The following is a 25,971-nucleotide window of genomic DNA, read 5'->3' on the forward strand; positions in this document are numbered from 1 at the left end:
ATATGCATGTCAATCTCTCCTGGCTCAAAGTGGAGGAGAGATGGACTTTATCACTACTTGTATTTATGAGAGGTATTGACATGTTGAATGCACCGAGCTGTCTGTCTAAACTACTGGCACACAGCTCAGACACCCATGCATACCCCATAAGACATGTCACCAGGGGTCTCTTCACAGTCCCCAAGTCCAGAATGGGAGGTGCACAGTACTGCATAGAGCCATGACTACATGGAACTCTATTCCACATCAAGTAATTTTTGCTAACAGTAACATTTGATTAAAAAAAAAACAGATACAAAAATATACGTTATGCTGCTGTGGGGAATGTGAAGCAACACAAACACAGGCACTGACACATGCATATGATAACATATGATAATACATATGATAACATACGCACCATACTCACGCGTACACATGGATTTCGTGTTGTAGATATGTGGTAGCAGAATAGGGGCCTGAATTTGTTGTAATGTTTTTAAATTGTATTACTGCCTTAATTTAGCTGGACCCCAAGAAGAGTAGCTGCTGTCTTGGTAGGAACTAATGGGGATCCATAATAAACCCCAAGAAGAGTAGCTGCTGTCTTGATAGGAACTAATGGGGATCCATAATAAACCCCAGGAAGAGTAGCTGCTGCCTTGGCTGGAACTTGGCTGTATGGTTCCTGTATCGTACCAGACGCGTATCGAATTGTTCATGAAAGGAAAGATGGACATCCCTACTAACTATGCCGTAAAATATGAAATCTCAAAATACACAACAAGCTAAATGTGATAAAGTTCATCTAATTTGACTGATATGCACATTAATGTCTGTGAAGGAACATTTAATGTTTGTGCTTTTCTAATAACCAATTCCACTGGGTTCACGCAAGTGACTGATTTATCATGCCTGGGAGGAATCCTCACAATCAGTAGAAGCAATTTGGCAGTATGCCCAGAACATTGTTTTGAGAACCAAAAGGGGTGTCTCAGTAACAAGGTCTCAGCTTGGAGAGAAGAAGCCTTGTGAGGTATTGGTCTGTCACATGCATGAACCAAATGTTAATGATGAATTAATTATGAATAATGATTAAGCTAAATAATGCAAATATAACTTGTCTGTGTAAGCAGTATATGAGAGAACTAACGGGACTGCCTCGGCAGAGCTCCCGACCGATGTGTACTATTTTATTTATTTTACCTTTATTTAACTAGGCAAGTCCGTTCAGAACAAATTCTGAACTGCCTGTTCAGGGGCAGAACGACAGATTTGTACCTTGTCAGCTCGGGGGTTTGAACTTGCAACCTTCCGGTTACTAGTCCAACACTCTAGTAACCGGTTACTAGTCCAACGCTTACTAGTCCAACTCTCTAACCACTTGCAACCTTCCGGCTTGCAACTTCCGGTTACTAGTCCAACGCTCTAACCACTAGGCTACCTTCCGGTTACTTCCGGTTACTAGTCCAACGCTCTAACCACTAGGCTACCTTCCGGTTACTAGTCCAACGCTCTAACCACTAGGCTACCTTCCGGTTACTTCCGGTTACTAGTCCAACGCTCTAACCACTAGGCTACCTTCAGGTTACTAGTTTAGGCTACCTTCCGGTTACTTCCGGTTACTAGTCCAACGCTCTAACCACTAGGCTACCTTCCGGTTACTAGTCCAACGCTCTAACCACTAGACTACGGTTACTTCCGGTTACTATGCTCTAACCACTGCTACCTTCCGGTTACTTCCGGTTACTAGTCCAACGCTCTAACCACTAGGCAACCTTCCACGTCCGGTTACTTCCGGTTACTAGTCCAACGCTCTAACCACTAGGCTACCTTCCGGTTACTTCCGGTTACTAGTCCAACGCTCTAACCACTGCTACCTTCCGGTTACTTCCGGTTACTAGTCCAACGAACCTTCCGGTTACTAGTCCAACGCTCTAAACTAGGCTACCTTCCGGTTACTTAGTTACTAGTCCAACGCTCTAACCACTAGGCTGCCTTCCCGTTACTAGTCCAACGCTCTAACCACTAGGCTACCTTCTGGTTACTTCCGGTTACTAGTCCAACGCTCTAACCACTAGGCTACCTTCCGGTTACTAGTCCAACGCTCTAACCACTAGGCTACCTTCCAGTTACTTCCGGTTACTAGTCCAACGCTCTAACCACTAGGCAACCTTCCGGTTACTTCCGGTTACTAGTCCAACGCTCTAACCACTAGGCTACCTTCCGGTTGTTACTAGTCCAACGCTCTAACCACTAGGCAACCTTCGGTTACTTCCGGTTACTAGTCCAACGCTCTAACCAAGGCTGTTCCGGTTACTTCCGGTTACTAGACGCTCTAACCACTAGGCTACCTTCCGGTTACTTGTTACTAGTCCAACGCTCTAACCACTAGGCTACCTTCCGGTTACTTCCGGTTACTAGTCCAACGCTCTAACCACTAGGCTACCTTCCGGTTACTAGTCCAACGCTCTAACCACTAGGCTACCTTCCGGTTACTAGTCCAACGCTCTAACCACTAGGCTACCTTCCGGTTACTAGTCCAACGCTCTAACCACTAGGCTACCTTCCGGTTACTAGTCCAACGCTCTAACCACTAGGCTACCTTCCGGTTACTTCCGGTTACTAGTCCAACGCTCTAACCACTAGGCTACCTTCCGGTTACTAGTCCAACGCTCTAACCACTAGGCAACCTTCCAGTTACTTCCGGTTACTAGTCCAACGCTCTAACCACTAGGCTACCTTCCGGTTACTGCCTGTCTAACCACTAGGCTACCTTCCGGCAGTCCAACGACCAGAGGCTACCTTGTTACCGGTTTGTCAACGCTCTAACCACTAGGGGTTACTAGTCCAACGCTCTAACCACTAGGCTACCTTCCGGTTACTTCCGGTTACTAGTCCAACGCTCTAACCACTAGGCTACCTTCCGGTTACTTCCGGTTACTAGTCCAACGCTCTAACCACTAGGCTACCTTCCGGTTACTTCCGGTTACTAGTCCAACGCTCTAACCACTAGGCAACCTTCCGGTTACTTCCGTTTACTAGTCCAACGCTCTAACCACTAGGCTACTACCTTCCGGTTACTTCCGGTTACTAGTCCAACGCTCTAACCACTAGGCTACCTTCCGGTTACTTCCGGTTACTAGTCCAACGCTCTAACCAATAGGCTACCTTCCGGTTACGGTTACTAGTCAACGCTCTAACAACTAGGCGACCTTCCGGTTACTTCCGGTTACTAGTCCAACGCTCTAACCACCAGGCTACCTTCCGGTTACTTCTGGTTACTAGTCCAACGCTCTAACCACTAGGCTACCTTCCGGTTACTAGTCCAACGCTCTAACCACTTGGCTACCTTCCGGTTACTAGTCCAACGCTCTAACCACTAGGCTACGTTCCGGTTACTAGTCCAACGCTCTAACCACTAGGCTACCTTCCGGTTACTTCCGGTTACTAGTCCAACGCTCTAACCACTAGGCTACCTTCCGGTTACTTCCGGTTACTAGTCCAACGCTCTAACCACTAGGCTACCTTCCGGTTACTTCCGGTTACTAGTCCAACGCTCTAACCACTAGGCTACCTTCCGGTTACTAGTCCAACGCTCTAACCACTAGGCTACCTTCCGGTTACTTCCGGTTACTAGTCCAACGCTCTAACCACTAGGCTACCTTCCGGTTACTTCCGGTTACTAGTCCAACGCTCTAACCACTAGGCTACCTTCCGGTTACTAGTCCAACGCTCTAACCACTAGGCTACCTTCCGGTTACTTCCGGTTACTAGTCCAACGCTCTAACCACTAGGCTACCTTCCGGTTACTTCCGGTTACTAGTCCAACGCTCTAACCACTAGGCTACCTTCCGGTTACTAGTCCAACGCTCTAACCACTAGGCTACCTTCCGGTTACTTCCGGTTACTAGTCCAACGCTCTAACCACTAGGCTACCTTCCGGTTACTAGTCCAACGCTCTAACCACTAGGCTACCTTCCGGTTACTTCCGGTTACTAGTCCAACGCTCTAACCACTAGGCTACCTTCCGGTTACTTCCGGTTACTAGTCCAACGCTCTAACCACTAGGCTACCTTCCGGTTACTAGTCCAACGCTCTAACCACTAGGCAACCTTCCGGTTACTTCCGGTTACAAGCTGCTCTAACCACTAGGCTACCTTCCGGTTACTAGTCCAACGCTCTAACCACTAGGCTACCTTCCGTTTACTAGTCGCTTAACCACTAGGCTACCTTCCGGTTACTTCCGGTTACTAGTCAACGCTCTAACCACTAGGCTACCTTCCGGTTACTAGTCCAACGCTCTAACCACTAGGCAACCTTCCGGTTACTTGTTACTACTAACCACGGTTACTTCCGGTTACTAGTCCAACGCTCTAACCACAGGCTGTACGCTCTAACCACTAGGCTACCTTCCGGTTACTAGTCCAACGCTCTAACCACTAGGCTACCTTCCGGTTACTTCCGGTTACTAGTCCAACGTACATTCTAACCACTAGGCTACCTTCCGGTTACTTCCGGTTACTAGCAACGCTCTAACCACTAGGCAACCTTCCGGTTACTTCCGGTTACAAGTCCAACGCTCTAACCACTAGGCTACCTTCCGGTTACTAGTCCAACGCTCTAACCACTAGGCTACCTTCCGTTTACTAGTCCAACGCTCTAACCACTAGGCTACCTTCCGGTTACTTCCGGTTACTAGTCCAACGCTCTAACCACTAGGCTACCTTCCGGTTACTAGTCCAAGCTCTAACCACTAGGCAACCTTCCGGTTACTTCCGGTTACCATTCTAACCACTAGGCTACCTTCCGGTTACTTCCGGTTACTAGTCCAACGCCTAACCACTAGGCTACCTTCCGGTTACTAGTCCAACGCTCTAACCACTAGGCTACCTTCCGGTTACTAGTCCAACGCTCTAACCACTAGGCTACCTTCCGGTTACTTCCGGTTACTAGTCCAACGCTCTAACCACTAGGCTACCTTCCGGTTACTTCCGGTTACTAGTCCAACGCTCTAACCACTAGGCTACCTTCCGGTTACTTCCGGTTACTAGTCCAACGCTCTAACCACTAGGCTACCTTCCGGTTACTAGTCCAACGCTCTAACCACTAGGCTACCCTGCCGCCCCGGAGCGTTACGTTTTTTGGAACGTCTCCAGCTTGCTGATAATAAAGAATGATTCATTTAATATTGACTTCAGGTGTCCCTGGTGGTCATTTCCACGACACGTCCTTCTCAACTGGTGACAACAACACATGTATTAGAGACGTGAGGACCGGACAGTCTGATCAATCTACAGTACAGTACATTACCGTCCTTGGTGGCTAAGGCACTACGGACTCCATGCCAGAGCTGGGAGATCTCCTCGTCTGTGGGAGTACGGTCCAGACAGAGGCCATTCTCATGGTACAGAAGCCCCCATCTAGCAGCCTCTCCCTGGGCGTCCTGCTGGCCTGACATGGGGGTGGCCTTGGATGGGTTGGAAATAACGCTGCTATCTGCCCTAATGACATGTGTACGGGTCTGGGACGGGGCGAGGCTGTCCAGGGTGTTATTATTACACAAAGCCTCATCTACAGGAATCCCTGCTTTAGTAGCAGCAGAGTTAGACTGATCCATGTTGTAAGGAGTCTTGGTGGTGTCATTAGAGTGATCCATGTTGTAAGGAGTCTTGGTGGTGTCATTAGAGTGATCCATGTTGTAAGGATTCTTGCTGGTGTATGATACTACAGTATCCGTCTCTCTTGTGTGTGTTTTTGGTTCCATGGTTTCAGTACGTGGCGGGGGACGAGGCACCATGACCTTCCCGTGGGTCACCCAGGCCACGTGGCTGCTGGCCTCCGTAGCAGATTGGGGTCTGATGACCGTGCCTTTTCTGGAGCGGGACGAAACAGGATCCATCCCTGCCCTGGCAGATCTCACTCTCCTGGGGACTCTGGGGCACACGGTTCTCCCCCGCAGGACCTTGACCTCCCTGGCTTCCACTCTTGTCTCCCTGGCCTCCTGGCCTCTCTCCTGGATCCCCTGGTGCCCCTGCAGCCTGCTCTCCTGGACCTTGACCTCCCTGGCCTCCTGGCCTCTCTCCTGGATCCCCTGGTGCCCCTGCAGCCTGCTCTCCTGGACCCTGACATCTGCCCAGGCCTGCTTGGTAAAGTGATAGCCGGTGGAGGCCAGAGGGGTGTTGGTGGCCACCGTCTGGCCCTGACCCTGTTGGTGGTCTGATGATGCTGAGTGTCTATGTGGAGGTAGTGGATACTCAGAAACACACTTGTTGTTTGTTATAGGACTCCGTTCCATCTCCTCCTCTTCCTCCAGATGTATCTCGTCAAACCAGCGTATCTTCTTTTTGGTCGTCTTGTCGGCATCCTTGCCTTTCCTTCGGGTCAGTTCCACACTGTCTCTGATGGACATGGTGAATTGTTTGGTGGATATTAAATGCCTGGCGTTATAGATACCAGAACAAGCGTTTCCTCCGCTGTATTTGGATTGTTTTTTAAGAATTCCCTTTATGCATCGGACTTCAGTGCCTTTATGATCTGTGGCTGTGCTGACCACAGCTACAGGTGGAGGAGATGGAGGTGTATCTGGGAGGTGTGTTGGTGTTATTTCCACCTGCAGGCTCTTTAGGCCTTTAGGGAAGTCAGACCTGATATTACAATGACCCGATGTCTGACTGAGAGGGTCTGTGTTCTTAGACCTCTCGGCTTTGGGCTCAGAGTTGGGCCTTGCTTTGGGCTCAGAGTTGCGCCTTGCTTTGAGCTCAGAGTTGGGCCTTGCTTTGGGCTCAGAGTTGCGCCTTGCTTTGGGCTCAGAGTTGGTCCTTGCTTTGGGCTCAGAGTTGGACCCTGCTTTGGGTTTAGAGTTGGGCATTGCTTTGGGCTCAGAGTTGGACCCTGCTTTGGGCTCAGAGTTGAAACCTGCTTTGGGCTCAGAGTTGGACCCTGCTTTGGGCTCAGAGTTGAGGTTGTTCATGGCATTTTCTACACTGGGTTTGCTCCCGTGTGACTGGTGTTGTGTGCTTTTTGTTGGCTGAATGTTGGCCGTGTCCTCTCGGACCCCTGAGCTACTTTTAGTGTTATAACTGAGGATATGATCAGGGTTTGAGGAGAGGGCTTCACACAGAAGGTCTTTGTGGCTGCAAGTTTTCCCAGGCAGAAGGACCTGTGTCGCCGACAGTTGTTTGGAATACTTGTCCTCCGGGTCTCTCACCTGCTGCCTAAATTCTAACTTTCCCTCTGGGATCAGACAAGAGGTGAACTCTAGCAGCGTTCTGTCTGGGGTAGAAGCCTTGGAGCACGCTACGACCCCCGAGACTCTGTGGTCCCCCCTCAGATGACTTTCCCTCTCCTGAGAGTGTTGGTCACCGTTATCTGAACGTATTGAGGATGTATCTATAATCCCACTCAGAGTTAGCAGGCTGTGGTGACTGACACTGAGGAGTGGGGGCTGGGTTATAGTGTTACTCTGTGATGATGATTGGTCTGTACAACTCTGCCACCCAGTGGCCTGAGAGAGCTGGTGCAGTCTGCTGTTACAATCTTCGACAGACTCCTCTGTCTGCCTTGGTCTGGGTGGCTGAGGGCTAGCATCAACTTTGCCCTGTTGGATTAGGAGGTTACCACTTAGGAAACTCTTTGTCGGTGGACAAAAGGACAAGTCAGAGGATGGACCATTGGGGTGTCTCTGGTGACCTAACCAAGAGCTGTGGACTCTCTGTACTGTGTTGTTGTGGTTTAAGCCGTCCTCCATTTCCAAGCTATCCAGACTGGACAGGCTCTCTGACTGAGTCACATTATGATGCTGGAATACAGAAGAGATAGTTTTGTTGGTTGATTCATTGATATTTGAATAAAACTATTCATACAGATAAAAAAAAAACAATTAAAAAAAGTACCAAGAACCCCAGAGAACCCATGAAAGCATAAAAACACTTATTTTCAATGAGTTCCTCTGAGATGTATCAAATCAACAACAGAAGAGATGTATTATTCAACAAGTGATGAATGTCATGACGGTATGATAGATATCCTTAATAATGTGCATAGCTACACTATATATATATACACAAAAGTATGTGGACGCCCCTTCAAACTAGTGGCTATTTCAGCTGACAGGTGTAATAAAATCGAGCACACAGACATGCAATCTAGGATACTGTCCTTTCCAACAAGTCAGTTCGTCTAATGTCTGCCCTGCTAGAGATGCCCCGGTCACCTGTAAGTGCTGCTATTGTGAAGTGGAAATGTCTAGGAGCAACAACGGCTCAGCCGGAAAGTGGTAGACCACACAAGCTCAAAGTGCGGGACCGCTGAGTGCTGAAGCGCGTGAAAATCGTCTGTCCCCGAGTTCCAAACTGACTCTGGAAGAAACGTCAGCAACAACTGTTCGTCGGGAGCTTCATGAAATGGGTTTTCATGGCCGAGCAGCCGCACACAAGCATAAGATCACCATGTCCAATGCCAAGCGTCAGCTGGTGGTGTAAAGCTCACCGCCATTGGACTCTGGAGCAGTGGAAACACGTTCTCTGGAGTGATGAATCACGCTTCACCATCTCGCAGTCCGACGGACGAATCTGGGTTTGGCGGAAGCCAGGAGAACGTTACCTGTCCGAATGCATAGTGCCCACTGTAAAGTTTGGTGGAAGAGGAATAATGGTCTGGGGCTGTTTTTCATGGTTGGCCCCTTAGTTCCAGTGAAGGGACATCGTAAAGCTAAAGCTTCCAACTTTGTGGCAGTTTGGAGACAGTTTGGAGAAGGCCCTTTCCTGTTGCAGCATGACAATGCCCCCGTGCACAAAGCGAGGTCCATACAGAAATGGTTTGCAGAGATTGGTGTGGAAGAACTGGACTGGCCTGCATAGAGCCCTGCCCTCAACCCCATCGAAGACCTTTGAACATTGATGAATAGGAATGCCGACTGCGAGCCAGGCCTAATCGCCCAACATCACTGCCCGACCTCATTAATGCTCTTGTGGTTGAATGGAAACAAGTCTCCGCAGCAATGTTCCAACATCTAGTGGAAAGCCTTCCCAGAAGAGTGGAGGCTGTTATAGCAGCAATGTTCCAACATCTAGTGGAAAGCCTTCCCAGAAGAGTGGAGGCTGTTATAGCAGCAATGTTCCAACATCTAGTGGAAAGCCTTCCCAGAAGAGTGGAGGCTGTTATAGCAGCAATGTTCCAACATCTAGTGGAAAGCCTCCCCAGAAGACTGGAGGCTGTTATAGCAGCAATGTTCCAACATCTAGTGGAAAGCCTTCCCAGAAGAGTGGAGGCTGTTATAGCAGCAATGTTCCAACATCTAGTGGAAAGCCTTCCCAGAAGAGTGGAGGCTGTTATAGCAGCAATGTTCCAACATCTAGTGGAAAGCCTTCCCAGAAGAGTGGATATTTGGAAGGAGATGTTCGACGACCAGGTGTCCACATACTTTTGGTCATTTAGTGTATGTCAAGTATCTAGTGCCCCTGGGCCCATGCACAGACATAGGTAACATTCCTGTGTGTGCGCAGAGGGGCCTCTGTCTGTTGATGCAGGTCCAGGCAGTAGTAGCTACAGGCTAACATTACACTACAGGGACCTTTTAACTTTCACCTCCACAGCAACACATCCACAGAGAAGAGACGTAACGGTTAGCTTTTCCAGAGTTTAATTCAACAAGGATTTTCGAATTGAAACAACTCACCGATATAGGCTATAAATGTAATAGAGATATAAACTGTAAAGCTTCAGAAGACATACGGGTAGTTTGCATGATTTAATAGAGATAGTTGACCCACAATGCCTACCTGTGGACTGCTAAAGGTCTCCTTGTCCCACAGCTGTGTGTCCTGCAGCTCATTGAGGAACACCATGTCCCGCTCCCTGTCCCTCAGCTGTGTCCCCTGAAGTTCGTCCCTCTCCCTCGGCTGTGTCACCTGCAGTTTGTCCCTGTCCCTCAGCTGTGTCTCCTGCAGCTCGTCCCTGTCCCTCAGCTGTGTGTCCTGCAGCTCGTCCCTCTCCCTCGGCTGTGTGTCCTGCAGATCGTCCCTCTCCCTCGGCTGTGTGTCCTGCAGATCGTCCCTGTCCCTCAGCTGTGTCTCCTGGAGCTGGCTGAGGAACAGTAGCCTGTTCTTGAAGCTGCTGAAGGTTCTGTCCTGCATCAGTTTGCTGTAGGCCTCCAGGGCAGACAGGGTCCCCTGGTGGAGAGACGGGCTGGGTGTCGGGGGAGGCTTAGGGGATGAAGTGCAGCTCCTGTGTTTAAACCAGAGAAACATGCTGATGGTGATATGTGGTTGGTATAATAATGTTCATTATAAATGCCAGGAAACTATAGGGTTGCTAACCTGATCCCAGATCAGTTTGTACACTTGCCAGATCCATTGCTGCCAATGTCAAGCCAAACATGACAATGAGTGACAAAGAGTCTGTGGTATGATAGCACAAACAGACTGGGACTCAGGCTAGAAAATTACATGAATGAAAACCCTGGAGAAATATGCAGATGGAGACACTCAGTTGGTGTAATAACATTAATGAATTATAAATGTTTATAAAGTCATTATAATAGTTTACGTGTTCATAGGGTAATGGTTATACGTAAAAAAAAAAATATATATATATGTTGGAATATTCACTTCTTACTAGTACACATAGTACTTGTAAACAGTTTAGCTATTATAGCAGACCTTCTGACCTGTCGGGGGTGGGAGATTGTCTGGTATAGGAACTCAAGGACAAGGTGCCTTGTATGTGATTAAGTGCCTCCTCGATACTAAGGGTGCTCTTCCTGAAAGCTGCAATACAACCGAGAGAAAAGTCTGTTAATGTAACTTGTTGGTATAATTACAGTGCCATCAAAAAGTATTCAGACGCCTTGACTTTTTCCACATTTTGTTACGTTACTTATTCTAAAATTGATTTTTTTTTAATATTTAAAAAAAAAATCCTCATCAATCTACACACACTACTCCACAATGTCAAAGCAAAAACAGGGTTGTAGAAATGTTTGGAAATATCACATTTACATAAGTATTCAGACCCTTTACATAAGTATTCACACCATTTACATAAGTATTCAGACCATTTACATAAGTATTCAGACCATTTACATAGGTATTCACACCATTTACATAGGTATTCACACCATTTACATAAGTATTCAGACCATTTACATAAGTATTCAGACCATTTACATAAGTATTCAGACCATTTACATAAGTATTCAGACCATTTACATAAGTATTCAGACCATTTACATAAGTATTCCAGACCCTTTACATAAGTATTCAGACCCTTTACATAAGTATTCAGACCCTTTACATAAGTATTCAGACCATTTACATAAGTATTCAGACCCTTTACATAAGTATTCAGACCATTTACATAAGTATTCAGACCCTTTACATAAGTATTCAGACCATTTACATAAGTATTCAGACCCTTTACATAAGTATTCAGACCATTTACATAAGTATTCAGACCCTTTACATAAGTATTCAGACCATTTACATAAGTATTCAGACCCTTTACATAAGTATTCAGACCCTTTACATAAGTATTCAGACCCTTTACATAAGTATTCAGACCATTTACATAAGTATTCAGACCATTTACATAAGTATTCAGACCATTTACATAAGTATTCAGACCCTTTACATAAGTATTCAGACCATTTACATAAGTATTCACAACATTTACAAAAGTATTCAGACCCTTTACATAAGTATTCAGACCCTTTACATAAGTATTCAGACCCTTTACATAAGTATTCAGACCCTTTACATAAGTACCAAGGCCCTTCTCCCCCGATTGCTCAGTTTGGCCCGGTTGCCAGCTCGAGGAAGATTCTTGGTGGTTCCAATCTTCTTCCATTTAAGAATGATGGAGGCCACTGTGTTATTGGGGACCTTCAATGCTGCAGAATGATGGAGGCCACTGTGTTCTTGGGGACCTTCAATGCTGCAGAATGATGGAGGCCACTGTGTTCTTGGGGACCTTTAATGCTGCAGAATGATGGAGGCCACTGTGTTCTTGGGGACCTTCAATGCTGCAGAATGATGGAGGCCACTGTGTTCTTGAGGCCACTGTGTTCTTGGGGACCTTCAATGCTGCAGAATGATGGAGGCCACTGTGGGGACCTTCAATGCTCAGAATGATGGGGCCACCTTCAATGCTGCAGATGATGATGGACCTTCAATGCTGCAGAATGATGGAGGCCACTGTGTTCTTGGGGACCTTCAATGCTGCAGAATGATGAAGGACACTGTGTTCTTGGGGACCTTTAATGCTGCAGACATTTTGGTACCCTTCCCCAGATCTGTGCCTCGACACAATCCTGTCTCTGTGCTCTAAGGACAATTCCTTCAACCTCATGGTTTGGTTGTTGCTCTGACATGCACTGCCAACTGTGGGACTTTCTATAGACAGGTGTGTGCCTTTCCAAATGTCAAATCAACTGAATTGACCACAGGTGGACTCCAATCAAGTTGTAGAAACATGGATGATGATCAATGGAAACAGGATTCACCTGAGCTCAATTTCGAGTCTCATAGCAAAGGGTCTGAATACTTATGTAAATAAGGTACTTATTTTTATTTTTTAATAAAAAAATTTGCAAACATTTCTAAAAAACAGTTTTTGCATATGTGGTATTGATGAGTTAAAAAATATATTTATATCATTTCTAAAATAAGGCTGCAACTTAACGAAATGTGTAAAAAGTCAAGGGGTCAGAATACTTTCCATTCAGGTATTTTCTCAAGAACGCATTACAGTTACAAACCACCAAGAGTAAAGTAGAGGCTAGTAAAATGTGTTTTTCTGTGTGAAACACAGCTTTGGGCTGTGCGACTGACATTGTCTGCGTCTCTGTGAGGGGGGCAGATGTGCCCTCTGGAAGCGTTCGGTAGCATCCTGGACTCTCTGTTTACGTTGCTGTAGGATGCTCTCCCTCAGCCTCTGTTCCTGGACGTCCCACAGCTTCCTTCTCTCCTCCAGAACCCTGCATGGAGAACACATTACAGACTGGTCCCAGACCTGTTTAACCAACTCCTCTCCTCCAGAACCCTGCATGGAGAACACATTACAGACTGATCCCAGACCTGTTTAACCAACTCCTCTCCTCCAGAACCCTGCATGGAGAACACATTACAGACTGATCCCAGACCTGTTTAACCAACTCCTCTCCTCCAGAACCCTGCATGGAGAACACATTACAGACTGATCCCAGACCTGTTTAACCAACTCCTCTCCTCCAGAACCCTGCATGGAGAACACATTACAGACTGATCCCAGACCTGTTTAACCAACTCCTCTCCTCCAGAACCCTGCATGGAGAACACATTACAGACTGGTCCCAGACCTGTTTAACCAACTCCTCTCCTCCAGAACCCTGCATGGAGAACACATTACAGACTGATCCCAGACCTGTTTAACCAACTCCTCTCCTCCAGAACCCTGCATGGAGAACACAGAGAACACATCACAGACTGATCCCAGACCTGTTTAACCAACTCCTCTCCTCCAGAACCCTGCATGGAGAACACATTACAGACTGATCCCAGACCTGTTTAACCAACTCCTCTCCTCCAGAACCCTGCATGGAGAACACAGAGAACACATTACAGACTGGTCCCAGACCTGTTTAACCAACTCCTCTCCTCCAGAACCCTACATGGAGAACACATTACAGACTGGTCCCAGACCTGTTTAACCAACTCCTCTCCTCCAGAACCCTGCATGGAGAACACATTACAGACTGATCCCAGACCTGTTTAACCAACTCCTCTCCTCCAGAACCCTGCATGGAGAACACATTTCAGACTGGTCCCAGACCTGTTTAACCAACTCCTCTCCTCCAGAACCCTGCATGGAGAACACATTACAGACTGGTCCCAGACCTGTTTAACCAACTCCTCTCCTCCAGAACCCTGCATGGAGAACACAGAGAACACATTACAGACTGATCCCAGACCTGTTTAACCAACTCCTCTCCTCCAGAACCCTGCATGGAGAACACATTACAGACTGATCCCAGACCTGTTTAACCAACTCCTCTCCTCCAGAACCCTGCATGGAGAACACAGAGAACACATTACAGACTGGTCCCAGACCTGTTTAACCAACTCCTCTCCTCCAGAACCCTGCATGGAGAACACAGAGAACACATCACAGACTGATCCCAGACCTGTTTAACCAACTCCTCTCCTCCAGAACCCTGCATGGAGAACACATTACAGACTGATCCCAGACCTGTTTAACCAACTCCTCTCCTCCAGAACCCTGCATGGAGAACACAGAGAACACATTACAGACTGATCCCAGACCTGTTTAACCAACTCCTCTCCTCCAGAACCCTACATGGAGAACACATTACAGACTGATCCCAGACCTGTTTAACCAACTCCTCTCCTCCAGAACCCTGCATGGAGAACACAGAGAACACATTACAGACTGATCCCAGACCTGTTTAACCAACTCCTCTCCAGGAAGACATTACAGACTATCCCAGACCTGTTTAACCAACTCCTCTCCTCCAGAACCCTGCATGGAGAACACATCACAGACTGATCCCAGACCTGTTTAACCAACTCCTCTCCTCCAGAACCCTGCATGGAGAACACATTACAGACTGATCCCAGACCTGTTTAACCAACTCCTCTCCTCCAGAACCCTGCATGGAGAACACATTACAGACTGGTCCCAGACCTGTTTAACCAACTCCTCTCCTCCAGAACCCTGCATGGAGAACACAGAGAACACATCACAGACTGATCCCAGACCTGTTTAACCAACTCCTCTCCTCCAGAACCCTGCATGGAGTACACAGAGAACACATTACAGACTGCTCCCAGACCTGTTTAACCAACTCCTCTCCTCCAGAACCCTGCATGGAGAACACATTACAGACTGGTCCCAGACCTGTTTAACCAACTCCTCTCCTCCAGAACCCTGCATGGAGAACACAGAGAACACATTACAGACTGATCCCAGACCTGTTTAACCAACTCCTCTCCTCCAGAACCCTGCATGGAGAACACAGAGAACACATTACAGACTGGTCCCAGACCTGTTTAACCAACTCCTCTCCTCCAGAACCCTACATGGAGAACACATTACAGACTGGTCCCAGACCTGTTTAACCAACTCCTCTCCTCCAGAACCCTGCATGGAGAACACATTACAGACTGGTCCCAGACCTGTTTAACCAACTCCTCTCCTCCAGAACCCTGCATGGAGAACACATTACAGACTGATCCCAGACCTGTTTAACCAACTCCTCTCCTCCAGAACCCTGCATGGAGAACACAGAGAACACATTACAGACTGGTCCCAGACCTGTTTAACCAACTCCTCTCCTCCAGAACCCTGCATGGAGAACACATTACAGACTGGTCCCAGACCTGTTTAACCAACTCCTCTCCTCCAGAACCCTGCATGGAGAACACATTACAGACTGATCCCAGACCTGTTTAACCAACTCCTCTCCTCCAGAACCCTGCATGGAGAACACATTACAGACTGATCCCAGACCTGTTTAACCAACTCCTCTCCTCCAGAACCCTGCATGGAGAACACATTACAGACTGGTCCCAGACCTGTTTAACCAACTCCTCTCCTCCAGAACCCTGCATGGAGAACACAGAGAACACATTACAGACTGATCCCAGACCTGTTTAACCAACTCCTCTCCTCCAGAACCCTGCATGGAGAACACATTACAGACTGATCCCAGACCTGTTTAACCAACTCCTCTCCTCCAGAACCCTGCATGGAGAACACATTACAGACTGGTCCCAGACCTGTTTAACCAACTCCTCTCCTCCAGAACCCTGCATGGAGAACACATTACAGACTGGTCCCAGACCTGTTTAACCAACTCCTCTCCTCCAGAACCCTGCATGGAGAACACAGAGAACACATTACAGACTGATCCCAGACCTGTTTAACCAACTCCTCTCCTCCAGAACCCTGCATGGAGAACACATTACAGACTGATCCCAGACCTGTTTAACCAACTCCTCTCCTCCAGAACCCTGCATGGAGAACACAGAGAACACATTACAGACTGATCCCAGACCTGTTTAACCAACTCCTCTCCTCCAGAACCCTGCATGGAGAACACATCACAGACTGATCCCAGACCTGTTTAACCAACTCCTCTCCTCCAGAACCCTGCATGGAGAACACATTACAGACTGATCCCAGACCTGTTTAACCAACTCCTCTCCTCCAGAACCCTGCATGGAGAACACATTACAGACTGATCCCAGACCTGTTTAACCAACTCCTCTCCTCCAGAACCCTGCATGGAGAACACATTACAGACTGATCCCAGACCTGTTTAACCAACTCCTCTCCTCCAGAACCCTGCATGGAGAACACATTACAGACTGGTCCCAGACCTGTTTAACCAACTCCTCTCCTCCAGAACCCTGCATGGAGAACACATTACAGACTGATCCCAGACCTGTTTAACCAACTCCTCTCCTCCAGAACCCTGCATGGAGAACACAGAGAACACATTACAGACTGATCCCAGACCTGTTTAACCAACCAACCTCTCCTCCAGAACCCTGCATGGAGAACACATTACAGACTGATCCCAGACCTGTTTAACCAACTCCTCTCCTCCAGAACCCTGCATGGAGAACACATTACAGACTGATCCCAGACCTGTTTAACCAACTCCTCTCCTCCAGAACCCTGCATGGAGAACACAGAGAACACATTACAGACTGGTCCCAGACCTGTTTAACCAACTCCTCTCCTCCAGAACCCTGCATGGAGAACACATTACAGACTGATCCCAGACCTGTTTAACCAACTCCTCTCCTCCAGAACCCTGCATGGAGAACACATTACAGACTGATCCCAGACCTGTTTAACCAACTCCTCTCCTCCAGAACCCTGCATGGAGAACACATTACAGACTGGTCCCAGACCTGTTTAACCAACTCCTCTCCTCCAGAACCCTGCATGGAGAACACATTACAGACTGATCCCAGACCTGTTTAACCAACTCCTCTCCTCCAGAACCCTGCATGACACAGTGAGAACACAGAGAACACATTACAGACTGGTCCCAGACCTGTTAAACCAACTCCTCTCCTCCAGAACCCTGCATGGAGAACACAGAGAACACATTACAGACTGATCCCAGACCTGTTTAACCAACTCCTCTCCTCCAGAACCCTGCATGGAGAACACATTACAGACTGGTCCCAGACCTGTTTAACCAACTCCTCTCCTCCAGAACCCTGCATGGAGAACACATTACAGACTGGTCCCAGACCTGTTTAACCAACTCCTCTCCTCCAGAACCCTGCATGGAGAACACATTACAGACTGATCCCAGACCTGTTTAACCAACTCCTCTCCTCCAGAACCCTGCATGGAGAACACATTACAGACTGATCCCAGACCTGTTTAACCAACTCCTCTCCTCCAGAACCCTGCATGGAGAACACATTACAGACTGGTCCCAGACCTGTTTAACCAACTCCTCTCCTCCAGAACCCTGCATGGAGAACACATTACAGACTGATCCCAGACCTGTTTAACCAACTCCTCTCCTCCAGAACCCTGCATGGAGAACACATTACAGACTGATCCCAGACCTGTTTAACCAACTCCTCTCCTCCAGAACCCTGCATGGAGAACACAGAGAACACATCACAGACTGATCCCAGACCTGTTTAACCAACTCCTCTCCTCCAGAACCCTGCATGGAGAACACATTACAGACTGGTCCCAGACCTGTTTAACCAACTCCTCTCCTCCAGAACCCTGCATGGAGAACACAGAGAACACATCACAGACTGGTCCCAGACCTGTTTAACCAACTCCTCTCCTCCAGAACCCTGCATGGAGAACACATTACAGACTGATCCCAGACCTGTTTAACCAACTCTTCTCTTATTATCATAGTCACAACGAGAACATATAGACTGGTCCCAGATTGTACCTTAGCCAACTCCTCTGACTAGCATTTTCACATAGGTTTTAACCTGGTCCCAATTACATCAAGATTGATTGCAGTGATCTTTTGTTGAAGCCCACAGGAAACTGAGTCCATTCACAGCAGTCATTAAATAGTTGGTTTAGAGAGGGAAAATTACACATCAGGCTTTTATGAACAAAAACTCACAATATTATAGAATATGTGCCATTGAACAGACACTTTTATCTAAAGCGACTGATAGACAGACATGTGTGGGTGGCCCGAGCGAGAATCTAACCCATAACCTTTGGGCGATGCAAGCGCCCTGCTCTACCGACTGAGACACACCAGGACACCTTGGGAAATGGCTTCAAAAAACAATATGATGATTTCTCCCAGGAAGACTTCTAATGGCTGGCCTGTAAATGCTCCTCCCATAGAAGTAAACAATTAAAGAGGTTGGCTACTGTTCATTAATCTCTCTCTCACACACACACACACACACACACACACACACACACACACACACACACACACACACACACACACACACACACACACACACACACACACACACACACACACACACACACACACACACAACCAATGAACACACACACACACACACAAACAATGAACACACACACAAACAATGGAACACACACACACACAAACAATGAACACAAACACACAACACACACACACACACACACACACACACACACACACACACACACACACACACACACACACACACACACACACACACACACACACACACACACACACACACACACACACACACACACACACACACACACCTCATTAGGTAGTGTTGTCCTTAGAAACCCTAACGCTGACTTAATCATACTGCTGTCCTGTCAGCGGTCTCTGGAGCTCTCCACATTTATTCTACAATAAATCACCCCTCTCCAGTAGACTAGTCAGACCTGACAGGGTCACCCCTCCAGTAGTCTAGTCAGACCTGACAGGGTCACCCCTCCAGTAGTCTAGTCAGACCTGACAGGGTCACCCCTCCAGTAGTCTAGTCAGACCTGACAGGGTCACCCCTCCAGTAGTCTAGTCAGACCTGACAGGGTCACCCCTCCAGTAGTCTAGTCAGACCTGACAGGGTCACCCCTCCAGTAGTCTAGTCAGACCTGACAGGGTCACCCCTCCAGTAGTCTAGTCAGACCTGACAGGGTCGCCCCCCCAGTAGTCTAGTCAGACCTAACAGGGTCACCCCTCCAGTAGTCTAGTCAGACCTGACAGGGTCACCCCTCCAGTAGTCTAGTCAGACCTGACAGGGTCGCCCCTCCAGTAGTCTAGTCAGACCTGACAGGGTCACCCCTCCAGTAGTCTAGTCAGACCTGACAGGGTCACCCCTCCAGTAGTCTAGTCAGACCTGACAGGGTCGCCCCTCCAGTAGTCTAGTCAGACCTGACAGGGTCACCCCTCCAGTAGTCTAGTCAGACCTGACAGGGTCACCCCTCCAGTAGTCTAGTCAGACCTGACAGGGTCACCCCTCCAGTAGTCTAGTCAGACCTGACAGGGTCGCCCCTCCAGTAGTCTAGTCAGACCTGACAGGGTCACCCCTCCAGTAGTCTAGTCAGACCTGACAGGGTCACCCCTCCAGTAGTCTAGTCAGACCTGACAGGGTCGCCCCTCCAGTAGTCTAGTCAGACCTGACAGGGTCACCCCTCCAGTAGTCTAGTCAGACCTGACAGGGTCGCCCCTCCAGTAGTCTAGCCCTGGCCTGCAGTTGGCTCATTACCCGGAGGTCTATTTCCAGATGACAGGATAAAATCCTGCTGATGTAACAATAGAACTTTAATCCGTCTCCTCGCCCCGACCCGGGTTCGAACCAGGGACCTTCTGCACACATCAACAACAGTCACCCTCGAAGCATCGTTACCCATCGCTCCACAAAAGCCACGGCCCTTGCAGAGCAAGGGGAACCACTACTTCAGGTCTCAGAGTGAGGGACATCACCCGATTGAAACGCACCACCGCGAACTAGCTAGCCCTTTCACATCGGTTACACTGACGACGACAGCACATTGTTGAAAAACCTCCTCTACATAGCTTTACAGTCACAGTGGAGGTGTCCTCCTCTAGATAGCTTTACAGTCACAGTGGAGGTGTCCTCTAGATAGCTTTACAGTCACAGTGGAGGTGTCCTCTAGATAGCTTTACAGTCACAGTGGAAGTGTCCTCTAGATAGCTTTACAGTCACAGTGGAGGTGTCCTCCTCTAGATAGCTTTACAGTCACAGTGGAGGTGTCCTCTAGATAGCTTTACAGTCACAGTGGAGGTGTCCTCCTCTAGATAGCTTTACAGTCACAGTGGAGGTGTCCTCTAGATAGCTTTACAGTCACAGTGGAGGTGTCCTCTAGATAGCTTTACAGTCACAGTGGAGGTGTCCTCCTCTAGATAGCTTTACAGTCACAGTGGAGGTGTCCCTCTAGATAGCTTTACAGTCACAGTGGAGGTGTCCTCTAGATAGCTTTACAGTCACAGTGGAGGTGTCCTCTAGATAGCTTTACAGTCACAGTGGAAGTGTCCTCTAGATAGCTTTACAGTCACAGTGGAGGTGTCCTCCTCTAGATAGCTTTACAGTCACAGTGGATGTGTCCTCCTCTACATAGCTTTACAGTCACAGTGGAGGTGTCCTCCTCTAGATAGCTTTACAGTCACAGTGGAGGTGTCCTCTAGATAGCTTTACAGTCACAGTGGAGGTGTCCTCTAGATAGCTTTACAGTCACAGTGGAAGTGTCCTCTAGATAGCTTTACAGTCACAGTGGAGGTGTCCTCCTCTAGATAGCTTTACAGTCACAGTGGATGTGTCCTCCTCTAGATAGCTTTACAGTCACAGTGGAGGTGTCCTCTAGATAGCTTTACAGTCACAGTGGAAGTGTCCTCTAGATAGCTTTACAGTCACAGTGGAGGTGTCCTCCTCTAGATAGCTTTACAGTCACAGTGGATGTGTCCTCCTCTAGATAGCTTTACAGTCACAGTGGATGTGTCCTCCTCTAGATAGTTTTACAGTCACAGTGGAGGTGTCCTCCTCTAGATAGCTTTACAGTCACAGTGGAGGTGTCCTCCTCTAGATAGCTTTACAGTCACAGTGGATGTGTCCTCCTCTAGATAGCTTTACAGTCACAGTGGAGGTGTCCTCCTCTAGATAGCTTTACAGTCACAGTGGAGGTGTCCTCCTCTAGATAGCTTTACAGTCACAGTGGAGGTGTCCTCCTCTAGATAGCTTTACAGTCACAGTGGATGTGTCCTCCTCTAGATAGCTTTACAGTCACAGTGGATGTGTCCTCCTCTAGATAGCTTTACAGTCACAGTGGATGTGTCCTCCTCTAGATAGCTTTACAGTCACAGTGGAGGTGTCCTCCTCTAGATAGCTTTACAGTCACAGTGGAGGTGTCCTCCTCTAGATAGCTTTACAGTCACAGTGGAGGTGTCCTCCTCTAGATAGCTTTACAGTCACAGTGGATGTGTCCTCCTCTAGATAGCTTTACAGTCACAGTGGAGGTGTTCTCCTCTAGATAGCTTTACAGTCACAGTGGATGTGTCCTCCTCTAGATAGCTTTACAGTCACAGTGGATGTGTCCTCCTCTAGATAGCTTTACAGTCACAGTGGAGGTGTCCTCCTCTAGATAGCTTTACAGTCACAGTGGAAGTGTCCTCTAGATAGCTTTACAGTCACAGTGGATGTGTCCTCCTCTACATAGCTTTACAGTCACAGTGGATGTGTCCTCCTCTAGATAGCTTTACAGTCACAGTGGATGTGTCCTCCTCTAGATAGCTTTACAGTCACAGTGGATGTGTCCTCCTCTAGATAGCTTTACAGTCACAGTGGATGTGTCCTCCTCTAGATAGCTTTACAGTCACAGTGGATGTGTCCTCCTCTAGATAGCTTTACAGTCACAGTGGAGGTGTCCTCCTCTAGATAGCTTTACAGTCACAGTGGATGTGTCCTCCTCTACATAGCTTTACAGTCACAGTGGATGTGTCCTCCTCTAGATAGCTTTACAGTCACAGTGGATGTGTCCTCCTCTAGATAGCTTTACAGTCACAGTGGATGTGTCCTCCTCTAGATAGCTTTACAGTCACAGTGGAGGTGTCCTCCTCTAGATAGCTTTACAGTCACAGTGGAGGTGTCCTCCTCTAGATAGCTTTACAGTCACAGTGGAGGTGTCCTCCTCTAGATAGCTTTACAGTCACAGTGGAGGTGTCCTCCTCTAGATAGCTTTACAGTCACAGTGGAGGTGTCCTCCTCTAGATAGCTTTACAGTCACAGTGGATATGTCCTCCTCTAGATAGCTTTACAGTCACAGTGGATGTGTCCTCCTCTAGATAGCTTTACAGTCACAGTGGAGGTGTCCTCCTCTAGATAGCTTTACAGTCACAGTGGATGTGTCCTCCTCTAGATAGCTTTACAGTCACAGTGGAGGTGTCCTCCTCTAGATAGCTTTACAGTCACAGTGGAGGTGTCCTCCTCTAGATAGCTTTACAGTCACAGTGGATGTGTCCTCCTCTAGATAGCTTTACAGTCACAGTGGAGGTGTCCTCCTCTAGATAGCTTTACAGTCACAGTGGATATGTCCTCCTCTAGATAGCTTTACAGTCACAGTGGAGGTGTCCTCCTCTAGATAGCTTTACAGTCACAGTGGAGGTGTCCTCCTCTAGATAGCTTTACAGTCACAGTGGAGGTGTCCTCCTCTAGATAGCTTTACAGTCACAGTGGAGGTGTCCTCCTCTAGATAGCTTTACAGTCACAGTGGATGTGTCCTCCTCTAGATAGCTTTACAGTCACAGTGGAGGTGTCCTCCTCTAGATAGCTTTACAGTCACAGTGGAAGTGTCCTCCTCTAGATAGCTTTACAGTCACAGTGGAAGTGTCCTCCTCTAGATAGCTTTACAATATATATATATATATACAATATATATATTTCGTTCTGCCCCCGAACAAGGCAGTTAACCCACTGTTCCCCGGTAGGCCGTCATTGTAAATAAGAATTCACCTAGCTAAATAAAAGGTTAAATAATACAATAGCACTAAACAGGGCAGAAATATGGGTTGTACTTGGACGGAGGGATTCGCTAGTAGCAGCAGGGTGCTAATGACGTGGTCCAGACTACAGGTCTGGTAGCCTAGTGGTTAGAGTGGAGAGGTGGCAGGGTCGCCTAGTGGTTAGAGAGTAGAGGTGGCAGGGTCGCCTAGTGGTTAGAGTGTAGAGGTGGCAGGGTCGCCTAGTGGTTAGAGTGTAGAGGTGGCAGGGTCGCCTAGTGGTTAGAGTGTAGAGGTGGCAGGGTCGCCTAGTGGTTAGAGTGTAGAGGCGGCAGGGTAGCCTAGTGGTTAGAGTGTAGAGGTGGCAGGGTCGCCTAGTGGTTAGAGTGTAGAGGTGGCAGGGTCGCCTAGTGGTTAGAGTGTAGAGGTGGCAGGGTCGCCTTTTGGATAGAGTGTAGAGGCGGCAGGGTAGCCTAGTGGTTAGAGTGTAGAGGAGGTAGGTAGTCTAGTGGTTAGAGTGTAGAGGAGGCTGGTAGCCTAGTGGTTAGAGTGTAGAGGAGGTAGGGTAGCCTAGTGGTTAGAGTGTAGAGGAGGTAGGTAGCCTAGTGGTTAGAGTGTAGAGGAGATAGGGTAGCCTAGTGGTTAGAGTGTAGAGGAGGCTGGTAGCCTAGTGGTTAGAATGTAGAGGAGGTAGGGTAGTGGTTAGAGTGTAGAGGAGGTAGGGTAGTGGTTAGAGTGTAGAGGAGGTAGGGTAGTGGTTAGTGTAGAGGAGGTAGGGTAGTGGTTAGAGTGTAGAGGAGGTAGGGTAGTGGTTAGTGTAGAGAAGGTAGGGTAGTGGTTAGAGTGTAGAGGAGGTAGGGTAGTGGTTAGAGTGTAGAGGAGGCAGGGTCGCCTAGTGGTTAGAGTGTAGAGGAGGTAGGGTAGCCTAGTGGTTAGAGTGTAGAGGAGGTAGGGTAGTGGTTAGAGTGTAGAGGAGGTAGGGTAGTGGTTAGAGTGTAGAGGAGGTAGGGTAGTGGTTAGTGTAGAGGAGGTAGGGTAGTGGTTAGTGTAGAGGAGGTAGGGTAGTGGTTAGTGTAGAGGAGGTAGGGTAGTGGTTAGTGTAGAGGAGGTAGGGTAGTGGTTAGTGTAGAGGAGGTAGGGTAGTGGTTAGTGTAGAGGAGGTAGGGTAGTGGTTAGTGTAGAGGAGGTAGGGTAGTGGTTAGTGTAGAGGAGGTAGGGTAGTGGTTAGTGTAGAGGAGGTAGGTAGCAGCAGGGTGCTGATGACGTGGTCCAGACCACAGGACACTTTAGAACATGTACATACAACTCATTTTTAGTTAGGCTATGATCTGATCTGGGACCAGGCTATGCTTTCAGACACGGCCTACGGTTGTTAGGTAGTAACCTGCCACATCACAATGAAACAGATCTGGGACCAGGCTATGCTTTCAGACACGGCCTACGGTTGTTAGGTAGTAACCTGCCACATCACAATGAAACAGATCTGGGACCAGGCTTTAAGCAGAAGAACGTAGGTAAAGAAACTTACTTCCTTCGTCGGTTGGTTTCCAGGGAGAAGCAGCGAGCTCGGGCCCTGCATGACTTCTGTTCCTCCACCAGAACATGCCGGTCATCTTCAAACACCCCATCAGCTCCTATCCTGCTGATTTTGACATCAGGTCCGGTTAAGGTGTTTATGCCGATTGTGTCATTAGTAGGTACACTTCATACAATAGAACAAAGATATAACATGCCCACTTTCATATGTAAAAAATAAACGATCCTACTTTTTGGCAGGCAACAACTGCAGCACCTACTACAACTCTTGTGTTATTAAGCCTAGCTTCAGCCTAAACCCAATGTGTTATGTTGGCCTAGTTGCAGAATCTAAATGTCAAAGTAGAATGTTTATGGTCAGAACCATGTGAATGATTTCCAACCCAATTAGGCCTATTTAGAGTACAAATAAAAACAGCAACACAGTAGCAATCTACTGAATGAAAGAATGGATGAATGAATGAATGAATGAATGGATGAATGAATGAATGAATGAATGAATGAATGCCATTTAATTTTTCATGTGAAACTGCTAGTTGGCAAAACACCCATCCCTAATTGACACATAAACAAACAGTCAGTCAGTCAGTCAGTCAGTCAGTCAGCCAGCCTGCCTGCCTGCCAGTCTGTCTGTCTGTCTGTCTGTCTGTCTGTCTGCCTGCCTGCCTGCCAGTCTGTCTGTCTGTCTGTCTGTCTGTCTGTCTGTCTGCCTGCCTGTCTGTCTGTCTGTCTGTCTGTCTGTCTGTCTGTCTGCCTGCCAGTCTGTCTGTCTGTCTGTCTGTCTGTCTGTCTGTCTGTCTGTCTGTCTGCCTGCCTGTCTGCCTGTCTGCCACTCTGTTCAAAAAATATAAACATTAGGACCTAAACTAGCCATCTATAGCTGGATAATTCTCTATAGGTAATAGACACACTACTACCTAAGGTTATGTTTCCCACTGAGCCAACGTTAGCCAGGCTATATTAGCAATGCCAATGTAGTGCAAGGATACGAGTAGAAGAAGTTGTCCTTCAGAGCTTTCATTCTAGGAAACAGCTGACGGGCTCGACAGGGTTACCAATACCACCCACAGTCTTCATTCGACCCAGTTCAGGATTAGACCCGGGACAAAAAAAAAACTCAACCCAGACAGAAATGCTAGATAGAAAACGGGCAGTGACCCAGCTAACGAAACGTTAAACACTCACTGCTTTCCCGTTCATTTCGTCGCATGTAATATCACATTGGCAATGGCAACCATTGCCACACACCAGGGGGGGAAAAGGATCCAAAGCTAAACTTTATTAATAATTTAAAAAAATAAACAAGTTAGCGTTTTCTAGCTAAATTAATTTCTACAGTTGTCTGTGTACGACAGACACACGCCATGTTGGCAACCCGAGGACGCGCTTCCTTGACAACGGAGAATAAATAAAAGGTTGTAGTTTCTGCACAGTACCGGAACTGGCCAGCAGGTGGCCACCTCTTCAACACCTTTCAGGTGTGGTCAGGCTACCTGCTGCACATTTACTGTGCAGCCTCC

General features: G+C 47.8%; 1 protein-coding gene and 1 long non-coding RNA gene across 4 annotated transcripts in view; one reads left to right on the forward strand and one right to left on the reverse strand.

The window, feature by feature from the left end:
- Positions 1-25,825, reverse strand: part of cep126 (centrosomal protein 126) — a 51,699-nt gene extending 25,874 nt beyond the window's left edge. Inside the window, exons 1-7 of one of the 3 annotated variants that reach the window (XM_052468724.1) lie at positions 25,441-25,825; positions 24,444-24,557; positions 12,810-12,955; positions 10,649-10,748; positions 9,762-10,206; positions 6,898-7,780; positions 5,293-6,825 (exon numbers count right to left, since the gene is read on the reverse strand). In XM_052468724.1, coding sequence (XP_052324684.1) covers positions 5,293-6,825; positions 6,898-7,780; positions 9,762-10,206; positions 10,649-10,748; positions 12,810-12,955; positions 24,444-24,557; positions 25,441-25,472 — 3,253 coding nt within the window. In that variant the 5' untranslated portion in view covers positions 25,473-25,825. Of the gene's footprint in view, positions 1-5,292; positions 7,781-9,761; positions 10,207-10,648; positions 10,749-12,809; positions 12,956-24,443; positions 24,558-25,440 lie in introns of all 3 variants that reach the window. The other 2 variants (XM_052468723.1, XM_052468722.1) reach the window with 2 other exon arrangements.
- LOC127908916 (uncharacterized) overlaps positions 1-25,971 on the forward strand; it is a 149,382-nt gene that overhangs the window by 98,012 nt on the left and 25,399 nt on the right. The window lies entirely within an intron of this gene.

This window comes from Oncorhynchus keta, chromosome 18 (assembly GCF_023373465.1).
Source record: "Oncorhynchus keta strain PuntledgeMale-10-30-2019 chromosome 18, Oket_V2, whole genome shotgun sequence".
NCBI classification, from domain to species: Eukaryota; Metazoa; Chordata; class Actinopteri; order Salmoniformes; family Salmonidae; genus Oncorhynchus; species Oncorhynchus keta.